Here is a 22,225-nt window from a genome sequence, read left to right on the forward strand (position 1 = left end):
AGCCAACACAGGGCACAAGGCAGGAACCAATCCCGGGCAGGGTGCCAACCCACCGCAGGACACACACAAACACACCCACACACCAAGCACACACTAGGGCCAATTTAGAATCGCCAATCCACCTAACCTGCATGTCTTTGGATTGTGGGAGGAAACCGGAGCGCCCGGAGGAAACCCACGCAGACACGGGGAGAACATGCAAACTCCACGCAGGGAGGACCCGGAAGCGAACCCGGTCTCCTAACTGCGAGGCAGCAGCGCTGCCACTGCGCCACCGTGCCGCCCATATATAAAGTCAGCGCTGGAATATATAAAGTCAAAACTTAAATATATAAAGTCAGTGTCGGAATATACAAAGTCAGCGCTGAAATATCCATCCATTTCCCAACCCGCTGAATCCGACCACAGGGTCACGGGGGTCTGCTGGAGCCAATCCCAGCCAACACTGGGCGCAAAGCAGGAACCAATCCTGGGCAGGGCACATGCATCATTTTCAAAACATTAACCGAACAGTGTTTTTTTAATTTATTTCTCTGAATACGTTTTTGTTACCTTAGTTCAGTTCAGAGTCGTTTCAATCAATAGATTTTGACTATCACTTTATATATTCAGGAGTGAGTTTATATACTCCGATGTTGACTTTATATAATCAGGAATGACTTTATAAATTCCAACGCTGACTTTATATATTCAGGTTTTGACTTTATATATTCCAGCGATGACTTTATATATTCAACTTTTGACTTTATATATTCAGAAACAAGTTTGACTTTATACTGTATATACCAACGCTGACTTTATATATTCAAGTTTTGATTTTATATATTCTGACGCTGACTTTATATACACTCACCTAATGGATTATTAGAAACACCTGTTCAATTTCTCATTAATGCAATTATCTAATCAACCAATCACATGGCAGTTGCTTCAATGCATTTAGGGTTGTGGTCCTGGTCAAGACAATCTTCTGAACTCCAAACTGAATGTCAGAATGGGAAAGAAAGGTGATTTAAGCAATTGTGAGCGTGGCATGGTTGTTGGTGCCAGACGGGCCAGTCTGAGTATTTCACAGTCTGCTCATTTACTGGGATTTTCACGCACAACCATTTCTAGGGTTTACAAAGAATGGTGTGAAAAGGGAAAAACATCCAGTATGCGGCAGTCCTGTGGACGAAAATGCCTTGTTGATGCTAGAGGTCAGAGGAGAATGGGCCGACTGATTCAAGCTGATAGAAGAGCAACTTTGACTGAAATAACCACTCGTTACAACCAAGGTATGCAGCAAAGCATTTGTGAAGCCACAACACGCACAACCTTGAGGCGGATGGGCTACAACAGCAGAAGACCCCACCGGGTACCACTCATCTCCACTACAAATAGGAAAAAGAGGCTACAATTTGCACAGGCTCACCAAAATTGGACAGTTGAAGACTGGAAAAATGTTGCCTGGTCTGATGAGTCTCGATTTCTGTTGAGACATTCAAATAGTAGAGTCAGAATTTGGCATAAACAGAATGAGAACATGGACCCATCATGCCTTGTTACCACTGTGCAGGCTGGTGGTGGTGGTGTAATGGTGTGGGGGATGTTTTCTTGGCATACTTTAGGCCCCTTAGTGCCAATTGGGCATCGTTTAAATGCCACGGGCTAACTGAGCATTGTTTCTGACCATGTCCATCCCTTCATGACCACCATGTACCCATCCTCTGATGGCTACTTCCAGCAGGATAATACACCATGTCACAAAGCTCGAATCATTTCAAATTGGTTTCTTGAACATGAGAATGAGTTCACTGTACTAAAATGGCCCCCACAGTCATCAGATCTCAACCCAATAGAGCATCTTTAGGATGTGGTGGAACGGGAGCTTCGTGCCCTGGATGTGCATCCCACAAATCTCCATCAACTGCAAGATGCTATCCTATCAATATGGGCCAACATTTCTAAAGAATGCTTTCAGCACCTTGTTGAATCAATGCCACATAGAATTAAGGCAGTTCTGAAGGCGACAGGGGGTCAAACACCGTATTAGTATGGTGTTCCTAATAATCCTTTAGGTGAGTGTATTCACGTTTTCACTTTATATATTCCGATGCTGACTTTATACATTCAGGTTTTGACTTTATATATACTAACAGTGACTTTATATATTCAAGTTTTGACTTTATATATTCTGACGCCAACTTAATATATTCACAAAATCAATTTATTTGCCTGTTTGGCACCCCATAGTGTGTGTGTGTGTATATATATATATATATATATATATATATATATATATATATATATATATATATATATATATATATATATATATATATGCCAGCAACACTCATGACAATAACAAAACAATTACATTGTCAATCATGTTACGTTATTATTAAAATGTTTCCTTTTCTTTTTACTTCTCCGCTGCCAAGCAGGTATTTTGCTATATATATATATATATATAGATATAGATATAGATAGATATACTGTATATATACTGTATATATATATAGATATATATATGTATATATATATATATATAGATATGAGAACAACACCCATATCAATGACAGACCAATTGCATTAACAATCATGTTACGTTATTTTTAAAATTTTTCCTTTTCTTTTTCATAACTTCTTTAACACACTACTTCTCCGCTGCGAAGTGCGGGTGTTCTGCTAGTTACCAATATAAGTTAAATCCACTGTAATTCAGTGAAAACTTCTTATACTTTTTATAGGCGCTATATTTGAAATTGTGAGTAAATTGAACTCCAAGCAAGACAAAAACAGCATTTATCTTCATAACAATTTTAGTCTTACTTGTGTAGTAGCTTCTGGGAAGGGTTTCAAGGAGTTTACTCCTTCTTCTGTAGTCTGTGGTAAGCAAAAGGTGACAGAAAGTTCACAAGATGAAATGTAATTCGGAAGGCAGACACAAAAGATTTAAAAAAGGAATAGAGTTTCTGCCATCGTTATTTTTTCTTACCACAGTCCAATTGTGAGCTGCCCAAATTTATGGTCAGGTGCTTTTGCTAATGTATTTTAAGCTGAGATATGTCTTAATTATATGCATGTAAAACACTAGCTGGAAGGATATAATTAAACACTAGAGAAAGTAGTCAGATTTGAGTTAAGAGTCTTTAATTCAGCCAGCCAGGCATCATTTAGCCATAAGACAAGTAAAGAAGCCATTATCTGAACATAGAGCATTTCCAAATGATAGTGTTATAGATGGTGTTGTGTCTGCTGAGGTAGCTTTCATACAAAAACATGATACTCTTAATGAAGTATGTCAGCTGTTCATTTTCACAATCCGTAAACACAGTTTTTCTTAAAAACTGACAGTTCAGTATTTGTCCCATCATTACAATTAAATCTTTGCAGTTATTGAATTGTCTTATATTTATGGTGCCACTGAGAAGATGATATTTTTTTAGATATCTAGACGTCTAATTAACCTTTTGTCATGACATTTCAGTGCCATTGGAGTTCTTTGTTGTCTTGCTTAGATAAGGTGCTTACGATTAACTCCTGTGCGCTAAGGTTGAATCCCTGCCTGGCCAGTGTTTACATAGGAGTTTCAGCAGGTTATTTACATTTTTCTTCCCACGTCATAAAGTTATATGTGCTAGGTAATCTAGTGACTCTCCAGTCAGTGTGAGTGAGTTTTCTTGTGTTCACCGAGTGTTTTCTGTGACGGGTTAACAATCCAAGCTAGTATTGGCTCCGGGTTTCCATTGCCATAAATTGGATTAAGTGGTTCAGTTCATACAGTGATGGATTAATCAATAGTAAGGATATAGTAAATTTTGTTAATTCATTTAAAAAGCACAGTATTGTGGGTAAAAGTTTTCCTATTTATGGTGCCTGCTGATTTTCCCTAAAGTAATTATTAATATTTTAGCAAAAAATACATGCATTGTGTGTGTATTGAGCATATGACTAGATAACAAACGTATGGATTATGTGACATGAGGAATTTGAGAATTTTTTTATTTTTTCCATTGACATTTTTCACATTTGCCATTTACAGCACTGGTCATCATTGGGCTTGATTATGTCATAAATTTTTTTCTCTAGTTTTCCATGAAAACATAAGATTACTTTTTTATTGGCCATCACTACATATTACTTAGGGTAAGTAACATATAAAAAATATCTTTTTAGGTGAAAACCAAATGGATCATTTTTATGGATCTCACAATCACATCCGTCCAAAATACATGTATAGAGTCAACACACTGTTTTGGGAATGTGGGGGAAAAACACAAACTGACATGTGGACAATGTGAAAACTCCACATAGACAACACACAACCACTGGATTTAAATCCAGGACACTGGATCTGTAGAACAAAAGTACAACCCATTGCACCACTATGATGCCCTAAATGTAAAACAGTATACTGTAATATGCCAAATCTACATTATCAAATAGTCTTTATTGCTATGTCTGTAAGTCCAAGCCAGGTTGTCAGAGAATTGTAATCCTAGGAATCAAAAGGTTCAAGCCATTTCTCCTGATGTCTCATCCGTGATGATGGGGTCATGAGTCCTTCCTCAAATTCATTAGTCATTTTCATTTTTCATGTTCAGATATCTACTGAAAGAAAGAAGGAATTTGAAAGATCTACTACTTTATATCACAATTACTCAGGTAAACCATTCAATAGATGGACAGTGGTCAGTAGGAGTTGATAATGTGGACTTACTTGACGTTGCTTTTCCCCATTTCTCTCTGTCAATCTTACATTTTTATAATGTAACTTTTCTAGCACTAGAAACTCTTTTCTGTAATCAAGAAATTAAATAAAAAAAAAACCAGAAAATAATTAAACCTGTCCAAAAGTGAATTTAACTGGGAATCTCATTTATTAATCAGTCTTTTGTCTATGGTTCCCTTCACAAAAGCATCAGGGCAAACATGCCTGAGGGTAGCATATAAAAGAAAACTCATGTTCACAGATAAATATAGTCAGTGTTTCACTTATTGAGGGCATTAGGAAAAAGTTACTTTCTTAGTTTATGTTTGAATGTTGTTATAATCAGTCCTAAAAAAGAGAAAAATATCAGTTTTCTGCTGTTTATTTGCTTCACATCCATGCTGGAAATAAAGCACAGGATACATTAGCAGACCCTTTTATGACAAAGTGAATATGGAACGTTTTATCCTATTTTTAAACATGTAGTCATACTGTTTCCAGCGTGCTGTATAATGTCAGTACTGCTACCGTACATAGTTTATAAATTTAGCTTTTATAATTTACATGTGGATAAAAGTCTGTGGAAATATTATCTGTGTTTCCTTGAAGTATCTGGGGGGAAAAAAACTGTGGTGTCCTGTTGTGGAGCATATAATAAGTGGTGGGATGAAAGGACAATATTCCACTTGAACAGTCTTTCCATATGAAAGCCAGGAAGTGGAATGGGTTTAGCTTGCTCTTTAAAAAATCTAGAAATCTTGATTTAGAATCCTATTATAAAAAACATTGTCTAGCCGGCAGTGTGCAGACTGTAAAGCAAATGCTACCTATTTTATAATTACCATAAAGTTTCAAGGCTTAGACAGGTTTTGGTTTAGCACTCAAAAATCTGTTTTTAATAAGAACAAATGTAAAGTTTAATTGCAATATACTGAATGTGACAATGTCCTGTAGATCAAAGCACCCTTTTCCAAACTATAGTCCAGTATCATGGTCTAATCTAGTTTTTATTACACTCAAGAACTCATTTAAAATGTTAGCGTAATTAATGGAATTTGGGGATTAATTTGACATTTGTGTGTGCACTAATTTAGTTCATAGGTTACTTACACAATCAAATGATATGTCAAGTTTATGTTTTGCACTTCTTTGCTGGCTAATATTATTAGAGTATTTTCTACATTGTTATTTGAAGAGTATTTTTCACTTTCAGGTGATAATGGACCATGGGCCGAGAAGTGTGAATTTTCAGGGAGTGTTGGCCCCTTTGTTGGGAGTTGGCAGACACAGAGAGGTAATCAGTTTGAAAAACAGGTTTCCTTTTAATGTTATGATTGGTGTCCCTGTATCGTAATTAGAGCAGAGCTTGTGGTTTTTATCACACTGCTATGGATTAAATCTTTTGTACATCATTAGCACTTGAGAGTTCATACACGTTATTTATATTATGCTTGTAAAGTATACATGGAAGCTTTTTTTTTTAAACTTCTTTGAGTAAAATTAATGGTTAGAAAATTAATTATTGTAATGAGTCAGCCCAGGTGATTAGAAGTATTTTTGGTTTGAAACAGTATGATACAGTATATCAATATAAACATAACTTATTTGGGCTAAATAAATGCCTGTTTATTGAATCACAAACTCTTCATGTAGGGTATGGAAAAATACCATATTTTTTTTGTTCAGGAATTAATGGTGTAAACACCACTGTAAACCTGTAAGAAATAATGTCCGTCATTGCTGATTAAAAGAGGAATTGACAGCAACGTCTGTTCTGTTTATGTTGCACAATTGCAGAAATGCTTAAAAAGTGACGTGTGGACACAGTATTAGATGGTGACCAGTTCGGTTCATTTGATAATGCAAATATATACAAATTAAATGAAGAAAGAAGAAAGGCCGCTACAGCATATTCTTAAGAGAAAAGCACCGGTTTGCAAAACAACAGACATCTGAGTTTAAAGGAGGTTTTGAGCATGTAGTTGAATTAAGCAGAAAAACAAAAGTAATTTTAAAATTTGTATTGAGTTTATGAACTTGGTAAGATAAGTGCCCATTAGGGTGTAACAGGACCATACATGTTATCGCCGTCATCATTCTAACATCCATGGAAAAAAATCACACTTGAGAAGTGGCCTGGTTTGTGCATTTTTGAGATTCAGGAACATTAAGGAAATTCACTTTAGCTGCATTGCAACAGTGGAACAGCATATTTTTGTATACAATATCATTAACCGAAAATTGTAAGGCTTCTCTAATAAAGTATTTTTTTATTGGACATTGTCTCACTTGCTTAATATCAATGATTAGCAAAGAATTGAATTCCTTTTAACCTTACTCTAAGATATTATGCACTGTTGGGTAACTATAGAATATATAAGACAAAGTTACAGAAGTCTGTTAAAAGTAAATACAAAATTACAAAAAGATAAAAAGTTAAGAATGCTGTTTTATGCAATTGTGTGTGAATGCAGGTGGGAGTTCAGCCAAGAGGACCACTTGGGAAGGTGGCCACAGAGTACCAGCTATTGCCTACTGGCCAAGCAGAATACCAGCTAATGTCACAACAGCTGCTCTACTCAGGTACAGTTGTTATCTTGTAAAGAAAATGACATCACATAATATTATTTGAATTCATACTGTGAAAAGTGGGGAGACTTATATTCTATCGTGTCATGACATTTCTTCTGTGAAAACCACAACTCCACTCTCAAGTCTGAGCTCAGCTACTGTTGGATTAACTGGTTGTGAGACATGTGCCCTATCATGTCTAAGACATGGGATCTACACCTCGTACTAGACTGCAGTTCCCTTTGCTGTTGCTCTTCCAGCAACATCTAATGCTGATATGCTGGTATCTGTGCTACTAGCAAGTCTTTTTGTTAATCCTCAAAAGAGATCAAACGCCCAAACTCCATGCTCAGTGCTGTTATACATAATACATAATTATCATTATGTGAACACTGACATATGAAAACCACTCGTATACCTCTATGTGCATATTTCTAGCATTCTAAATGTAAATAATTTAAAAACTTTTTTCTGAATTTAACCATAATGTAGCCAGTTTTGTTCACCCCCATATGTTGTGTCATGCAGTCTATTCGAAGGTAACCTGTGAAGTCTGAGGAGGTATAATTTGTTTATTCAGCAATTATTGAAACCAGTTTTGACAGCTATATACAATACACCCTTTAAGGTGTACATTCACGATTTTCTATATTTTAACAGCAAAAAGTAGTCTTTCATTTTCAAACAAATTGCACTATGATGTCACTAGCTTAGTATTATGATTGGTGAAGAACTTAATCTCCCGAAAATCAATGTCCATTAAGGATTAGGCTGGCTATGTGTAGCTGCTACTTTTAGTCTTTCTCTGTTTTGTGTCGAGCAGGAAATAGTTTCTAAAGCACATGTACATCGCTAGGCGCTGCTGTGTAAAATTGATGAACATAAATAGAGTTTACATCTTTGTAAATTACTTCAGTGTTAAAGGAGAAATCTATAAAAATAATAAACAATTCTTTTCCACCCTGTGACAAAATACAGTCGTCACTCACTCATTGTGGGAGCTACATTCTAAGGCCTTCTGCAAAAAAGTGAAATCCATGAATATCGGATAACCCACCACTCTCACCAAAACACCTAAAAGTGGTTTAGCAAAATCAAACCAACATATTATATGTAATAACAACTGCGGCACAGTGATAATCATTGCTCTCTAGGCTACATACATTATAAAAGTCTTACATAATAAAACATGAAAAGCATACTTATTAATCAAGTCTTAATAAAAAATATACACATAGTTAATTTAAAAGCCTCCGTACAAATCATAAATATTACCTGTTGTGTGTGGGGTTCACAACATGTTCTTATTGTGTCTGTCGGGGTTTTAACCTTTCATTTTAATCATTTTAAATGTGGTCAAATGTTTTCAATCAGGCACGCTAGACACTTCGTTTGACCTTTTAGTGCACCAGCAGAAATACTTTTCAATTTTCTTTTTATTTCTTATTAATGTAGCAAACTGTGGACTATTCATGTCCTATATACGGACAGTAGATGGAATGGAATGCCCAGCTTTTATCATATTCCAGAATAGCACTTTTTCTTTTTATTTGAAGGCTCACACACACTAGAACATTGAACATGTTAAAGTACTTTCGCAAACCAGATCATTTATTGCCAGAAATGGAGAACTAGAAATGCAGTCTGCATGCGGGCATGTTACATTTCTGCCCAAAATTACTTTAACTGGCTTGCCTCATGTAAAAACTGGGAAAAGTCAGATGCCAACCCTCAAAAGCTGCCAGCCACCACAAAAGGTAGCTTTGAATCTCTAGTTACCCTGGCACTCTAATCTCTGCATGTAAGAGGAAAACAAAGTCATTTAAGAAAAGTTCACACAGACATAGGAAGTGAAAACTTCTCAAAGATGATAGCTGGATGTAAGATGAAGTGAAAACTTCTCAAAGATGATAGCTGACCATTCAAACCCTTCCAATCTACCAGGTGGAAGCAGTGGCAAGTCCAAGCAATAGTTAAATTCGGCAATGTTCTTAATGTTCTATTTTAGTTGGTGTTGATTATGAGCTCTTGGCAAGTAAAATGGGAACAGATTTAGTAAGTTTTGGAAAATAAAATAAAGTGTTCCCTTTTCCTACTAAACAAATAAGTTAATGCACTTAGGAAAATGGAATGATCTTTGCTAAGCAGTAATTGTTCTTAGCAGACAAATTCCATCATCCTATTTTGGAACATGTAATTAAATATTGTTATGAATAGCTGCACACTTTAATAGTGTTAAACAAAACGTTGCATTTCACATGGGGCCAGAGTTGCCATTAATTAATATGGAAATAATAAACTGGTAATCACAGTGATCTTCTGATGAAGTCAAAACATGTGAAAAAAATTATGGTTTGCTGTTTTGGATGTGCAGTGCTGTGATTTAAGTATTCACTTAGTCTTCATTCATTGTATTTTAAATATTGTCCAACTATCCATTTTTAAACTCCCTGATCTTAGTCTTTTGTAGGATCCACTCTTACAAATGAAAATTCACAGGGAAAGTTTAGAGTTAGCAGTTAACCTATCCTCCATCTTTGAGAAAAATGGGAATACTTAGAGGAAACCTCATGTGGAAGTGGCCTCTGTTCTGCTATGGAAGAGGAAATGTCAAATAGAAAGAAGGGGCATGACCAGGAGATGAATGAGACACAAGTTTAGTCATAGTGCAAGCAGGGTCATTACCAAAGTTGAAATTTACCCCACCATGTTTGCCCAGGGGGAGGCACTGTGGCACAGAGGGTAGCACTGCTGCCTCACAGTTAGGAGACCTGGGTTCGCTTCCCGGGTCCTCCCTGCGTGGAGTTTGCTTGTTCTCCCCATGTCTGTGTGGGTTTCCTCCGGGTACTCCGGTTTCCTCCCACAGTCCAAAGACATGCAGGTTAGGTGCATTGGCGATTGTAAATTTTCCTGAGTCTGTGCTTGCTGTGTGTGTGTGTGTGCACCCTGCGGTGGGCTGGCGCCCTGCCCGGGGTTTGTTTCCTGCCTTGTGCCCTGTGTTGGCTGGAATTGGCTCCAGCAAACCCCCGTGACACTGTAGTTAGGATATAGCAGGTTGGATAATGGATGGATGGATGTTTGCCCAGTATCCAAAAATGAGGAGATACACACATTCCTAAGTCGATTTCAAAGAAATTTTTGTGGTTTTGAATTCACATCCAGAAAGTGTTCAACACTGACCTTTATGCCATTGTAACAGTGGCAACATGCAACGCAATTTCCATTTGTCATGTAGTAGTGAAAAGGGTAGCAATATCCCCAAATCCCATCCAAAAATGTCACTGTCCACTGAAAACAAAATGGTGGCACACCATGACATGAAATATTTTTAGGTTCCTTAAAATGACCTTGCAAACATAGAACAATTAACAAATTGAATTTCCTCTGCTTGACAACCCTCATAGTGAATAGAAAAGCAAGAGAATAGGTAGAAACAAACCAGATAAAAGCTTTAAAATGTATAAAACCATAACAAACAAAATGCACAAATGCAAGGGAAATACAAAGCTGTGGATACAAACACAGTTTATGGAACTATGTATAGATCTGTAAGGCAGTGTTGACCGCTGCTGCTGTAGAATCCCGGGCGAATGTCTCGGCCAAGCAGTGAATTTTTGGAGGTTGCACTTTCATACTGTATTTGCATGGATTCCCTCTCCACATCTCAAAAAGTAGTGTTAGATTTTTTGCTAACTTAAATGTAGTCTCATATGAATGAGCGTTAGTATGCATATAAATGTGCATTGTGATGGACTGTTATCTCGTTCAGGATTGTTTCCATATTCTGCCAAATCCTGCCAGAAAAGGCACTCCCCGTGACCTTGAACCTGATAAGAGGGTTAGGAAATTGAGAAGTGGAATATTTTTAGATAATGATAGTGCAAAATATATTAATGGTGTAGTAAAATAATTACAGAATGTATTACAGTAGCTCATACACAAAACAAGAAACAATGCTACAATCATAAACTGCTGATAAATAGGGAAGAAGATGAAGTAGGACACTTCAACAACAACATTTATTTATATAGCACATTTTCATACAAACAGTAGCTCAAAGTGCTTTACATATTAAAGAATAGAAAAATGAAAGACACAATTATAAAACAAAATAAATCAACATTAACATCGAATAAGAGTAAGGTTCAATGGCCAGGGGGGACAGAAAAAAAAAACTCCAGACGGCTGGAGAAAAAATAAAATCTGTAGGGATTCCAGACCATGAGACCGCCCAGTCCCCTCTGGGGACTTGTGTTTACATAGTCAGCAGCCATACAGCCTTCACTTCAGAACAGGTAATCCACGTGAAGCTATGTATGTTTGGGCCCAGCCAGTACTTTGAATAGAAGACCATCTAGGAAAAGCTTGGGATGCTTCTAGAAGTATTGATGAAGGCATTAGGTTGGTCTGTGTGTGGATTCTGTGGCCCCAGTGCAGTGATTGGACACTGTGCTGTAAAAATTGGCACCAGCAACAGGAGTGACCTGCACGTGGATCTCCAATCCCCTCGGCTGTAGGAGGTAAAGCATTACAACAAATATTGTGGATGCTCATGTTGTCAAGTACTTCAATTTTTTCTTAAGATTGCTGTTCTCACATGCACCTGAAATAATGGTTATTTTGAATATGCTGTGTGTACATCCAATTTTACTATTTACTTTAACACAGTCATGTTTGATCTGATTTTCAGTTCCTGAATTGTGCCTTATTGTGCTAAATAAACTAATCACTTTGTTTTTTGTTAATTTGTATTTTAGTATGCTGGATATTTTCCCCACTTTGCTCTCAATTTCTCATATAAGTCTGCCCAAGGACAGACATTATGATGGGCTGGATATAAGTCAAGTTCTCTTTGGCCATTCACAATCAGGGCATCAGGTACTGTGATCATTTTTGCTCATCCAATAATATGACACAAACTGAACTGCACTGTTTTTAATGCTTGTTACCTTAACATTGCTTTATGCTTTGCTTTCTCATCTACAGTTTCTTGTGCAATAGCTTTATGTAATTATAAGAAATACGTGTGTGAAAAAGAAGCAGAAAACTAAATAATATGCATGTAAAATTAACTTGCCATGACAAACTACAAAGCTATGCGAACACATACCAAGGAAGAGAAAATGACGCATTTGTTGATGCATTGCGTTCAGATTGCAATAAACTTCTTCATGGCATTTTCTAACATGAAATTGCGGTTGGGTTTAAAGCTATCATTTGTCATCTAGATTTGTCCATTGGCCATTTTTTCTCCTAACAGAGCGTATGCCATTTGTTCTGCATGCATTGCCTATTATTGTGACTGCTTTCTTACTTCAATTTCATTTTTTTAATAAAATGTGAAAGAAATATTCGGGTTTATATATAAAAAGCACTGCTATATCTATTAGTAGATAATAGTGTGTCTGCTGTGCTTCTAGGTAAATCTTGACTTTAGCAATGGATTATAAATGGAATTGGCAATCTGTGTTGTCTTTTGTAAGTTGTTGCACTTTTCACACGTTGTATTAAATCCTAAGACTGAAGATTTCCCATTTGATGTTAATCCTTTTACAGGTTATGGGTGAAATGCTGTATAAAGTATTTGTCATTGTAATTTAGTCAGAGTCTTGTGACATAAATGACAGATGGGCTGTTCTGCTCCCAGTGAAGTTCCAGGCAGACTTGTATACTTTCAAAGTAATTATCTGATTTGTAAAAGATGGCCTGATAAATGGAGAAGGAAAACCTTGTTTCACATTCAATTTAAAGGAATTTTAAGTAGGCTAGTTAGTACTTAATTTCTGACTTGGAGATTGCTGTATTGTACGTCAAAGACACATTAGGCTATGTTGTTATTTTTTACTAATGCACACATCTGTATATAAGGACCAGATTATTCATATTTTTTTAAAGGAGCAGCCTACAATTAGTTTAAAATGATATTACGGTACATGCTGTGCTCACATCTACGAGAACACTGATCAATAGTGAACTGTGTGTTCCTTTATTCAGAAAACAAAAAATGTAATGGCATAATGTAAGCATTATTGCTTTCTTATAGTGTTACTGGACTTTGTGTTTTGTGAAAGCTATCCACAAATATCTTTCATGTTTTGGTGTTTTTGCTAATATAATTCTAGATGCCTATAGCTAGAGGAGTCCCAGTGTCAAGGGCAAACATTTTACAAGATTTGTTAAAGAACCCACTTGTGCCAAAGTTTAAAAATACTGTTCACTTTTTCCAGATGCTAGTAATTCTGATACTGTTAAGGAAAATTCTTCTTAGAAAGTATTCTTCATATTACAGCATAGAAACATTAGCATTCTAATAGTGCTGGCACCATAGTTTGATTTGCATTTTATAGGGCTTGTTAAATTGGATAGTTTTGTTTAGTGTAAATTAACAGTTGGCTGCATGTTTGCTAGGTTCAGTTATGGCAGTGTTAAGTTTTGTGTTTCTTACTTAAATAGGTAACAGTTGTGAAGAATACTACAACAGACTTGGTCTCATCAGGTCAGATTAGATTGGGGAAGCATGCACTGGTAAAGCGCATTGCCACACCCACAACACAACAAAATAGCTCGGGATTCTGGTTGGCAAATCCCCATTAAGACACACAGTCCAGTCCTCCCATACCCAGGAAAATAACCATCTATTTGCCGCAGCCAGATGTTATGTAGGCATGCCCTTGACCTGGTTCACCTGCACGGGTCCAGAATAATGAGGATCTTGCAAGCCGGATCACCCACTGCTATTCATGACACATGGCCTTAATGCCATAACTGATGCTCCCTTAAAATACAGGTAATATGCCTCATTCGGAACTCAAAGAGCAACTGCTCATTCAACACAAAGTCAAACCAGCTGTACCCAAAGATTCTCCGAAGAGACATAGTACCGAAGGAGTCTAGTCTTCATCTCGGGCCACTTGATAGTGTTCATGTCTCGCAACCATATAGCAAAACAGGAAGCAGCAGGATTCTAAAAACTTGGACCTTTGTCGTTTTGCAGAGATAACAGGGGTGCACACACCCCTGTGCAGCAACCTTGTGACCCCGTGATTGCTCTCCCAATCCATCTATTGAATTCATAGGAAGAGTCACCAAAGACGTGAATGTCGCTGCTGAGGTGTGTAAACCTTTCGACGAGGTTGACATTCTCTCTGCAGACAGACACAGTGCTGATGGCTATGCTCAAGAGGTCATTAAAGGCCTGGATCTTGGTTTTTATCCTGGACTTTTGCAAGCCCAGACACTCAGATTCTTCTCTTAGTCTCTCAAGAGTCCCAATCAGAACCTCCGTTGACTCCACGAAGATCACAGCATCGTCAGCAAAGTCAAGTTCACTGAAACGCTCTTCACCTACAGATACTCCACAACCGCTGAACTCCATGACCCTGCCCAACACCCAGTCCATGCAAGCATTGAACAGGGTAGGAGCAAGAACACACCCCTCATGAACCCCAGAATTAGAGAGGTTTTATCTCCACTCTCCACAGCACTCACAGTACCAGTGTACAAGGCCCGCCAGGATATCCAGGGGGGGGGTCCCATGAAGTCTCAGGATATCCCACATGGCAGTTGAGTCACCTGAATCAAACACTTTATGAAAATCGACAAAGGCGGCAAAGGAACTCTGTTGATACTCGTGTTTGCACTCAACAGATTGCTCTGTTGCAGACGACACTACTATAGTATTTTGTATTTACCATTTAAAAGAAAGCATCCAATTGAGGATCTGTAAAGTGTGTGTTTCTCAAACTAAAAGCTCTAATGTATTGATCCTCTTGTGCAGTTTTATATCTTGGCCTTCCTCTTCTTTTTTCTGCCCTGATTAGATCCAGCTTGCTCTCGTTGTGACTGCCAAGTCAGAAGTTTTCCTTCTTTGTAGTTACACTAGTTTGTGTTCAGACTATAGTGTGTGTTTGTTTGTTTATTTAATTTATTGAGCTTCTATATAAAGCCAAATCAGATCTATCTATCTATCTATCTATCTATCTATCTATCTATCTATCTATCTATCTACATGTAGGTTTGGATTTTTTTTCTCCCTAAATAATAAAAACCGTCATTTAAAAACTGCATTTTGTGTTTACTTGTGTTATATTTGACTAATGGTTAAATGTGTTTGATGATCAGAAACATTTTGTGTGACAAACATGCAAAAGAATAAGAAATCAGGAAGAGGGCAAATAGTTTTTGACACCACTCTATCTATCTATCTATCTATCTATCTATCTATCTATCTATCTATCTATCTATCTATCTATCTATCTATCTATCTATCTATCTATCTATCTATCTATCTATCTATCTATCTATCTATCTATCGCCTTTCATATCTGTCTTGTGTGGTTCTGTCTGTCTAAACTTCATGTTCCTTATCCCCAGGTCCCAGTGGTAAACTCATTTGTATTAACAGCATAACACAGTACAGTACTGAATGTAGAGTAATCTATGCATGTTGACAGACTATCGTTATTCTCAATTTTTATCACAAAATCAATATCAACTGTTGCATTTTAAAGCTTAGGAAAAAAACTAATTCTATAACTTGAATCTTATTTAAAAGAAATCAAAGGTTCATGTGAGATTTCAATCTGGCTTTGATAACTGTCACAACGCAAAACAGCCTTCGCTCTAGCACTCTCCAAAGCAGGACATACTATTACTATGGCGCTTTAAGATTTAAACAGAGCTTCTGTTTCTATTAACTGTAGGGCTGCAACTAATGATTATTTTGGTAGTCGTTCAATTTATTTTTCGATTAGTCAATTAGTCACGATTATTTCATGCCTGACTATTTTGATGCCTGCGACCTGTGGTTGCACATCCTGTTCTGGGCTCCAGTGCATGTCTTACCTCATCTGTTCACGTCTGTCAACCTGTGACTGTCACCCTGATGTCTCTGCATTAACATGATTAAAATAATAATCAAATTAAAATAACCAGTGAAAAATATGAATTTGAAAATAATCATGTTTTTATATTAGTGTGACCAAATAAACAATACAAACTAAATACAAACTAAAGTCTTCAAACAAAAAAAGTGCATTTAACTTAACCAAAAAATACATTATTAAAACTGAAACGTTTTTCATATTTTAGTAATAAATGACAAAATGTAGACATAAACTATATAATATGTAAAGCCTGAAGTGCAAAGATCAAATAAACACTTTCACAAAATGTTCAAGGACGATACAATAGCTTCCGTGGTGCAGCAGTAGGAATTGCTGACTTATAATCAAGAGTCCACCGGTTCGATCCTGACTGACTCGTATATTTACCGTTTTGAGTAGTTAGTTGCTCTTATTGTTAATATTATACAATAAACACATACATTTGATTTGCATCTGTAACAGCCACTGTATTAAATGTATAGTACTTGTAAAAGTTACCTTTTTTTTTTGTTTTGTTTTTTTTTTTGCTTTTATTCTGTCGGTCATGATCATGATACATACTAACTCCCCATCCCCCTATCCCAGGGATCTGATGCTGTTACTTTTTATGTGAAACTGGGAATAACTGTAGATGTGAGTGGTGTTTTGAGACAATCGAACTGGAAATTCTCTGATCTGGATGGATAAAAGCTGACACACAAACGCTGGAGAATCTGCCTTATTCGTATCTCATTGTTACTTGATTTTTTTTTATTCAATTTTATTGAGTGTTCCTGCTTACGCCGAATTATTATGCACCTTAAGGCCCCTGATGTCAAAGCTGCACTGACAAAAAATCCTCTATCCGACTCGCTATTGCAACCACGTTTATTTTCCTCCACATTCTTCTTGTCTTCAGACGTTCTTCTTCGTTGGTAGGACTGTGTGCAGTCTTGACAAACAATAACAAACGATACTGCCTCCAGACGTTCATGTAGTGCATTGCAGTTACAAAAACCACTCTGCATCGACGATTTTATGTAGTTGATGTCATCGATTACGTCGTCTAATCGTTGCAGCCCTAATTAAAAGTAATATTCTGCTGCACACAACATATAATTTTGCTATACTGTGAGGACATATCAAGTGGTTTGCTTCAAAGTCATGAAGCTATTTTTAACATGTGCACAAGTCTTTCCTCATTCTTGTCTACTTTTACATAAATGTTACATCAATTATTTTTTGTTTTTATGTGTTGGCCTTAGGAGATGTAATTCAGAAAAGAACTATTATAATTTGTCTATTGATTATACTCATCTGTTTGTCTCAGTTTAACCAAAAGATGTTTCTTTATGAAACAGCAAATGAGTTCAGAGCAGAAATTATTTATTAATTCTCCAAAGAGGAAGGCAGTACTCCCAGTTTGGCTGAATTCAGTTTTGGAAGCAAGGGTGACCAAGTGCTTCAAAGGTCTTTCACATGCTGGAGGATGGTCTTAGAATGAGGGAGCCATGCTTGGTGGACCCCAGTGGTGACTGGATGAAGTGACTAGAATATGAGCCAGAGAGTTTACTCAATAGCATCTCAGGCCTGTTCAAGGACCAGGAGGGTGAGCTGGGGAGATGAGAGAGAGTGGGATCAGAAGGAAAGCAAGTCGGTTCTGACCAAGATATCGTAGGAGCAGCATATTATCATTTATCTTAGAAGCAGCATATTAATCTCCTTCTGCTTCCAGGTGTTAATATGAAAAGACCAGAGCTATCAAGGTAGGGTTCAAATTTCACTGTTCATACTTGCCAATAATGGAGTCAGGAGACAGAATTGCAGTGACATGTGACAATGCTTGTTACAAGTGAATGAATGTGCTTCATAAGATGGTGTAAATTAAACAGCTGGTCGGGTGTTAATGACACAGGTAAATAATGGATGGATTCAGCCAAAGTAACATACAGTCCTTTTGAGTTGTGAGTGTTCAGTGTTGCTTTACTATTCACAGAGTTACAACTCACAAACAGAAACTTCTGAACATGAAGAAAAATTATGTTCACTTGTCCATCATTTCGGCTCACCAAAACAGAACATAACAGCATAAGAAGCTTTATCAAGTTGAACCAAAATACATCTATACTAATAAAAGGCAAAGCCCTCACTGACTGACTGACTCATTCACTCACTCATCACTAATTCTCCAACTTCTAATGTAGGTAGAAGGCTGCAATTTGGCAGGCTCATTCCTTACAGGTTACTTACAAAAGTTAAGCAGGTTTCATTCTACACGTAACAGTCATAACTGAATCCTACTTACGTACATATATATGTCCATAGCCTGCAGCTCAGTCGCCGTGTGAGGCGGTGTTGCGTCCCCCATCACCACGCCTCCCATGTAGTTGACTGCCTTCCCATATAAGGCCGTCCGTCAGCAGCAATCCGAGCTGTGAGAAAACAGTAAAAAGGAGGCGTGTCAGACGTCGTGGTACATTTTCTGATGCAGCTACCGAAAACAACTTTGTGACGCTGCCGCCAAATACTTGCAGAAAAATCCACAAGTTCATAGAGACTCTGTTGCTAAATATTTGCAGGCAAATCCACAAGTTAATACCGGGAATACCTGTTAAACATCTTAGATTCACGAGTAGCGATTTGGGTGGTGTGATGTCTATCGAGGTGATCACCATCGATCAAAGAACTGTCACTTACCGAGTGGTTTCCATGCCCAGAGATGGCACCTATCTTTTCCATTCTCTTTGTTACATATTGCACGGCCATATCAGGCTCACTCTTGATATCCGGAGGAACATTGTGTCTTATGTATTAAATGACTGGGACAGGTTCAAGGTGTGGACTGATGACGGTACAGGAGATAATTATACTACACAGGAGCACTATAAGAGTGAAATGCTTAAGCCCTTCACCTATGTTTCTGCATGTGAGTTGATGGCTGCCACCGAATTGTTCGGTTGTTGCTTTCAAGTGTACCGAAATGGCCAAATATTTTACACCTTTGGACAAATGCCAATGCCTCTTAAACATCATAAATTCACAGGTAACGATTTCAGTAGTGGACACTTTGATGTTTATGAATGTTTAAACTCTCAAAAGCTGGATGTGAAGTTATTGATGAAGCCGGTTGTATACTTACAACGCTTGACAGATGCCGAATGTCATTTCAACACAAGTCCTGCAAATACTGTCGTAATTGAAACAAACCATGAAACTCAAACCGATTATGACAGCAGCAATCCAAGCTGTGAGAAAACAGTAAAAAGGAGGCGTGTCAGACGTTGTGGTACATTTTCTGTTGTAGCTAGACGAAAACAACTTCGTGACGCTGCCGCCAAATACTCGCAGAAAAATCCACAAGGTAATAGACACGCTACCGCTAAATATTCACAGGCAAATCCACAAGTTAATACCGGGAATGCCAGTTAAACATCTTAGATTCATAAGTAGCGATTTGGGTAGTGAACATTTCAATTAATAAAACCTGTTATCTTTACAGCGGTTGACAAACACGGAATGTAACTTGAACACAACACGTCCTCCAAATACGAACCTGATTGAAAGAAATAATGATAATCAAATCCTTAATGACAGCAACACTCATAACAGTCACAAAACAATTACATTGACAATCATGTTACGTTGTTTTTAAAATGTTTCCTTTTCTTTTTCATAACTTCTTTAACACACTACTTCTACGCTGCGAAGCGCTGGTATTTTGCTAGTAATATGATATACACATATATAATATGTTCTATTGGAAAAGACTAGGGGAAAAAAAGTTACTCTATATTAAAATGGGGATAGCTATGGAAGAAGAAGAATGAAAGCTAAGACTGCCTTTCTGAATGATATCCTTAAGAAGATGAGAGATGTCATGTCTAATAAGAGATACGAACAAGGAATTGCTGTCTTCACATTTCACCACATATTGAAAACTTTTTGATAAGTAAAGCAGTGAAGCAACAAAGAGCCATTGCCAACAGTCCAATTTAGTACTCACCCCCTGTGATGATGAACGGTACCAAAACCTGTAATTCTAAAAATACAGCGATGGAGGCAGTTCCAGCCTTGGAGGATAATGGAATTTCTGATACAACACAAGTTCAGGCAGCTTATGTACTGTGACTGGGGCAAAAGCTAAACTGAAAAGTTTCATAAAAATTATTTTTAAAATAACATAACATTTTCAAGGTTATAGTTCTCTTGAAAATTATAGAACCAGGTAATCTAGCTTGCCAAATGTACCACAAATGGTACAGAAGTGTCATGTCAGTGAAATTAATTCACCAGAGTGTACCTGCAGTCTATGGTGCCCATGACATCACTCGAGACGCGTGTCACCGCTCATTTAAGGGTGTCATTCTCTTTTTTTTTTTTTTTTTTTTATTTATTAATTTTATTACAATCAATACATAGCAATCAAGTTTTAAAAAAAAAAGAATTATGCTAAGAACAGATCGATCCCCACCCTTGAGAGAGAGAGCAAGCCAAACGGTGTAAAATTTAAGGCTTTTAAAAATACCTAAATCAACAAATTCTATGTGCTTTATGAAATTATTTCAAAATATTACTGATTAGATCCTGCCATGTTTTGAAAAAAGTCTGCACAGATCCTCTAACTGAGTATTTGATTTTTTCCAATTTTAAATAATATAACACATCAGTTTCCCACTGACTTAAAAGAGGAGAGTTTGGGTTCTTCCAGTTTATCAGAATAAGTCTGCGTGCCAACAGTGTAGTAAATGCAATCACAGTTTGTTTGTCTTTCTCCACTTTAAGACCCTCTGGAAGAACCCCAAACACAGCTGTTAATGGGTTAGGAGGGATTGTGAGTCCAAGACTGTCTGAGAGGTAATTAAAAATTTTTGTCCAGAATAATGTTAATTTGGAGCAGGCCCAGAACATGTGACCTAGTGAGGCTGGGGCTTGGTTGCAACGTTCGCAGGTTGGATCATGCCCTGGAAACATTTTGGAGAGTTTTAGTCGAGACAGATGTGCTCGATATATAATTTTGAGTTGTATAATTGTATGCTTTGCGCATATGGAGCTCGAGTGAATTCTCTGCATTGCTACTTTCCACTCCTTTTCTGATATATTAATTAAGAGGTCATTTTCCCAGTGTCCTCTTGGATCTTTGAAAGGAAGGGATTGTAAAAGGATTTTATATATTGTAGAGATGGAGTCTAACTCCTTGAAATTGAGCAATAATTTTTCCAGCGTGGATGAGGGTGCAAGATGAGGGAAAATCTGGAAGGTTCTGTTTAACAAAGTTCCTGATTTGAAGATAGTGAAAGAAATTTGTAGCTGGAATGTTAAATTTGGAACGTAATTGTTCATAGGATGCATAAGGGTGTCATTCTCAACACAGCCATTTCAGAGTGTTTGTCGAATGTAATAATAAAATGCATTGTACTTTTCATTTCAACAGATGGAGTAAAGGACAGACACTGTAACCAAATAGGAGGTTTTTAATAGAAAAAATATTAGAGAAAATACAAAGAAACACTGAGAGAGGAAGTACTAATCCCATTGGAGTCCACTGACTGTCACACAGTGGGAGTAGCTGATGATGTCACAATGGGGGTCTGAAACTCTGGTCCTGGTAGGCCAGGATGCCCTCTTTATAGCTGTTAAAATAATGAAAATATATTAGTTAGAATTTTATATTTGGTTTTTGAATAAATATTCCTGCCTTTAGTTTTTAACCCTTGTAATGTTTAACTCTAAAACAGAAAGTTATCCACCACGAGCCGCCCGCATATATTCATTCAATGAACGGCAGCTGGTGACAGAGGGTGGGTGTTGACACAGCATTTGCGGTGACAGAGCAAGCTAAATATGGGTGTGTAAGGTATGATACGAAGAAAGTGATTTACTGTGTGATAATATTGACAGTTCTTCAAGAGCTGATAATGATAGCATGGTAGATTCTGGTTCACGTGTTAGTGAAGCATACCAAGGTAATGATTTTTCTTTGAATGCGCTTGGTAGCTTTGAAAGCTGCTGTTAACTGGATCTCCGGTGCTCAAGAGAGAAGAATTAGATATAGATAATCCCTTACAGAATTTCAGTCTGTTCATAAATGATGCCA

At 37.2% G+C, this 22,225-nt stretch overlaps 1 protein-coding gene across 4 annotated transcripts in view; it reads left to right on the forward strand.

Moving 5' to 3' along the window:
- The window catches only part of arsg (arylsulfatase G), a 211,358-nt gene that overhangs the window by 97,880 nt on the left and 91,253 nt on the right, over positions 1-22,225 (forward strand). For all 4 annotated transcript variants that reach the window (XM_039739870.1, XM_039739873.1, XM_039739872.1 and 1 more), the window contains exons 8-10: positions 5,910-5,990; positions 7,171-7,279; positions 12,025-12,145. In XM_039739870.1, coding sequence (XP_039595804.1) covers positions 5,910-5,990; positions 7,171-7,279; positions 12,025-12,145 — 311 coding nt within the window. The remainder of the gene's footprint in view (positions 1-5,909; positions 5,991-7,170; positions 7,280-12,024; positions 12,146-22,225) is intronic.

The sequence above is a fragment of the Polypterus senegalus genome, chromosome 17 (genome assembly GCF_016835505.1).
Source record: "Polypterus senegalus isolate Bchr_013 chromosome 17, ASM1683550v1, whole genome shotgun sequence".
In the NCBI taxonomy this organism is placed as follows: Eukaryota; Metazoa; Chordata; class Cladistia; order Polypteriformes; family Polypteridae; genus Polypterus; species Polypterus senegalus.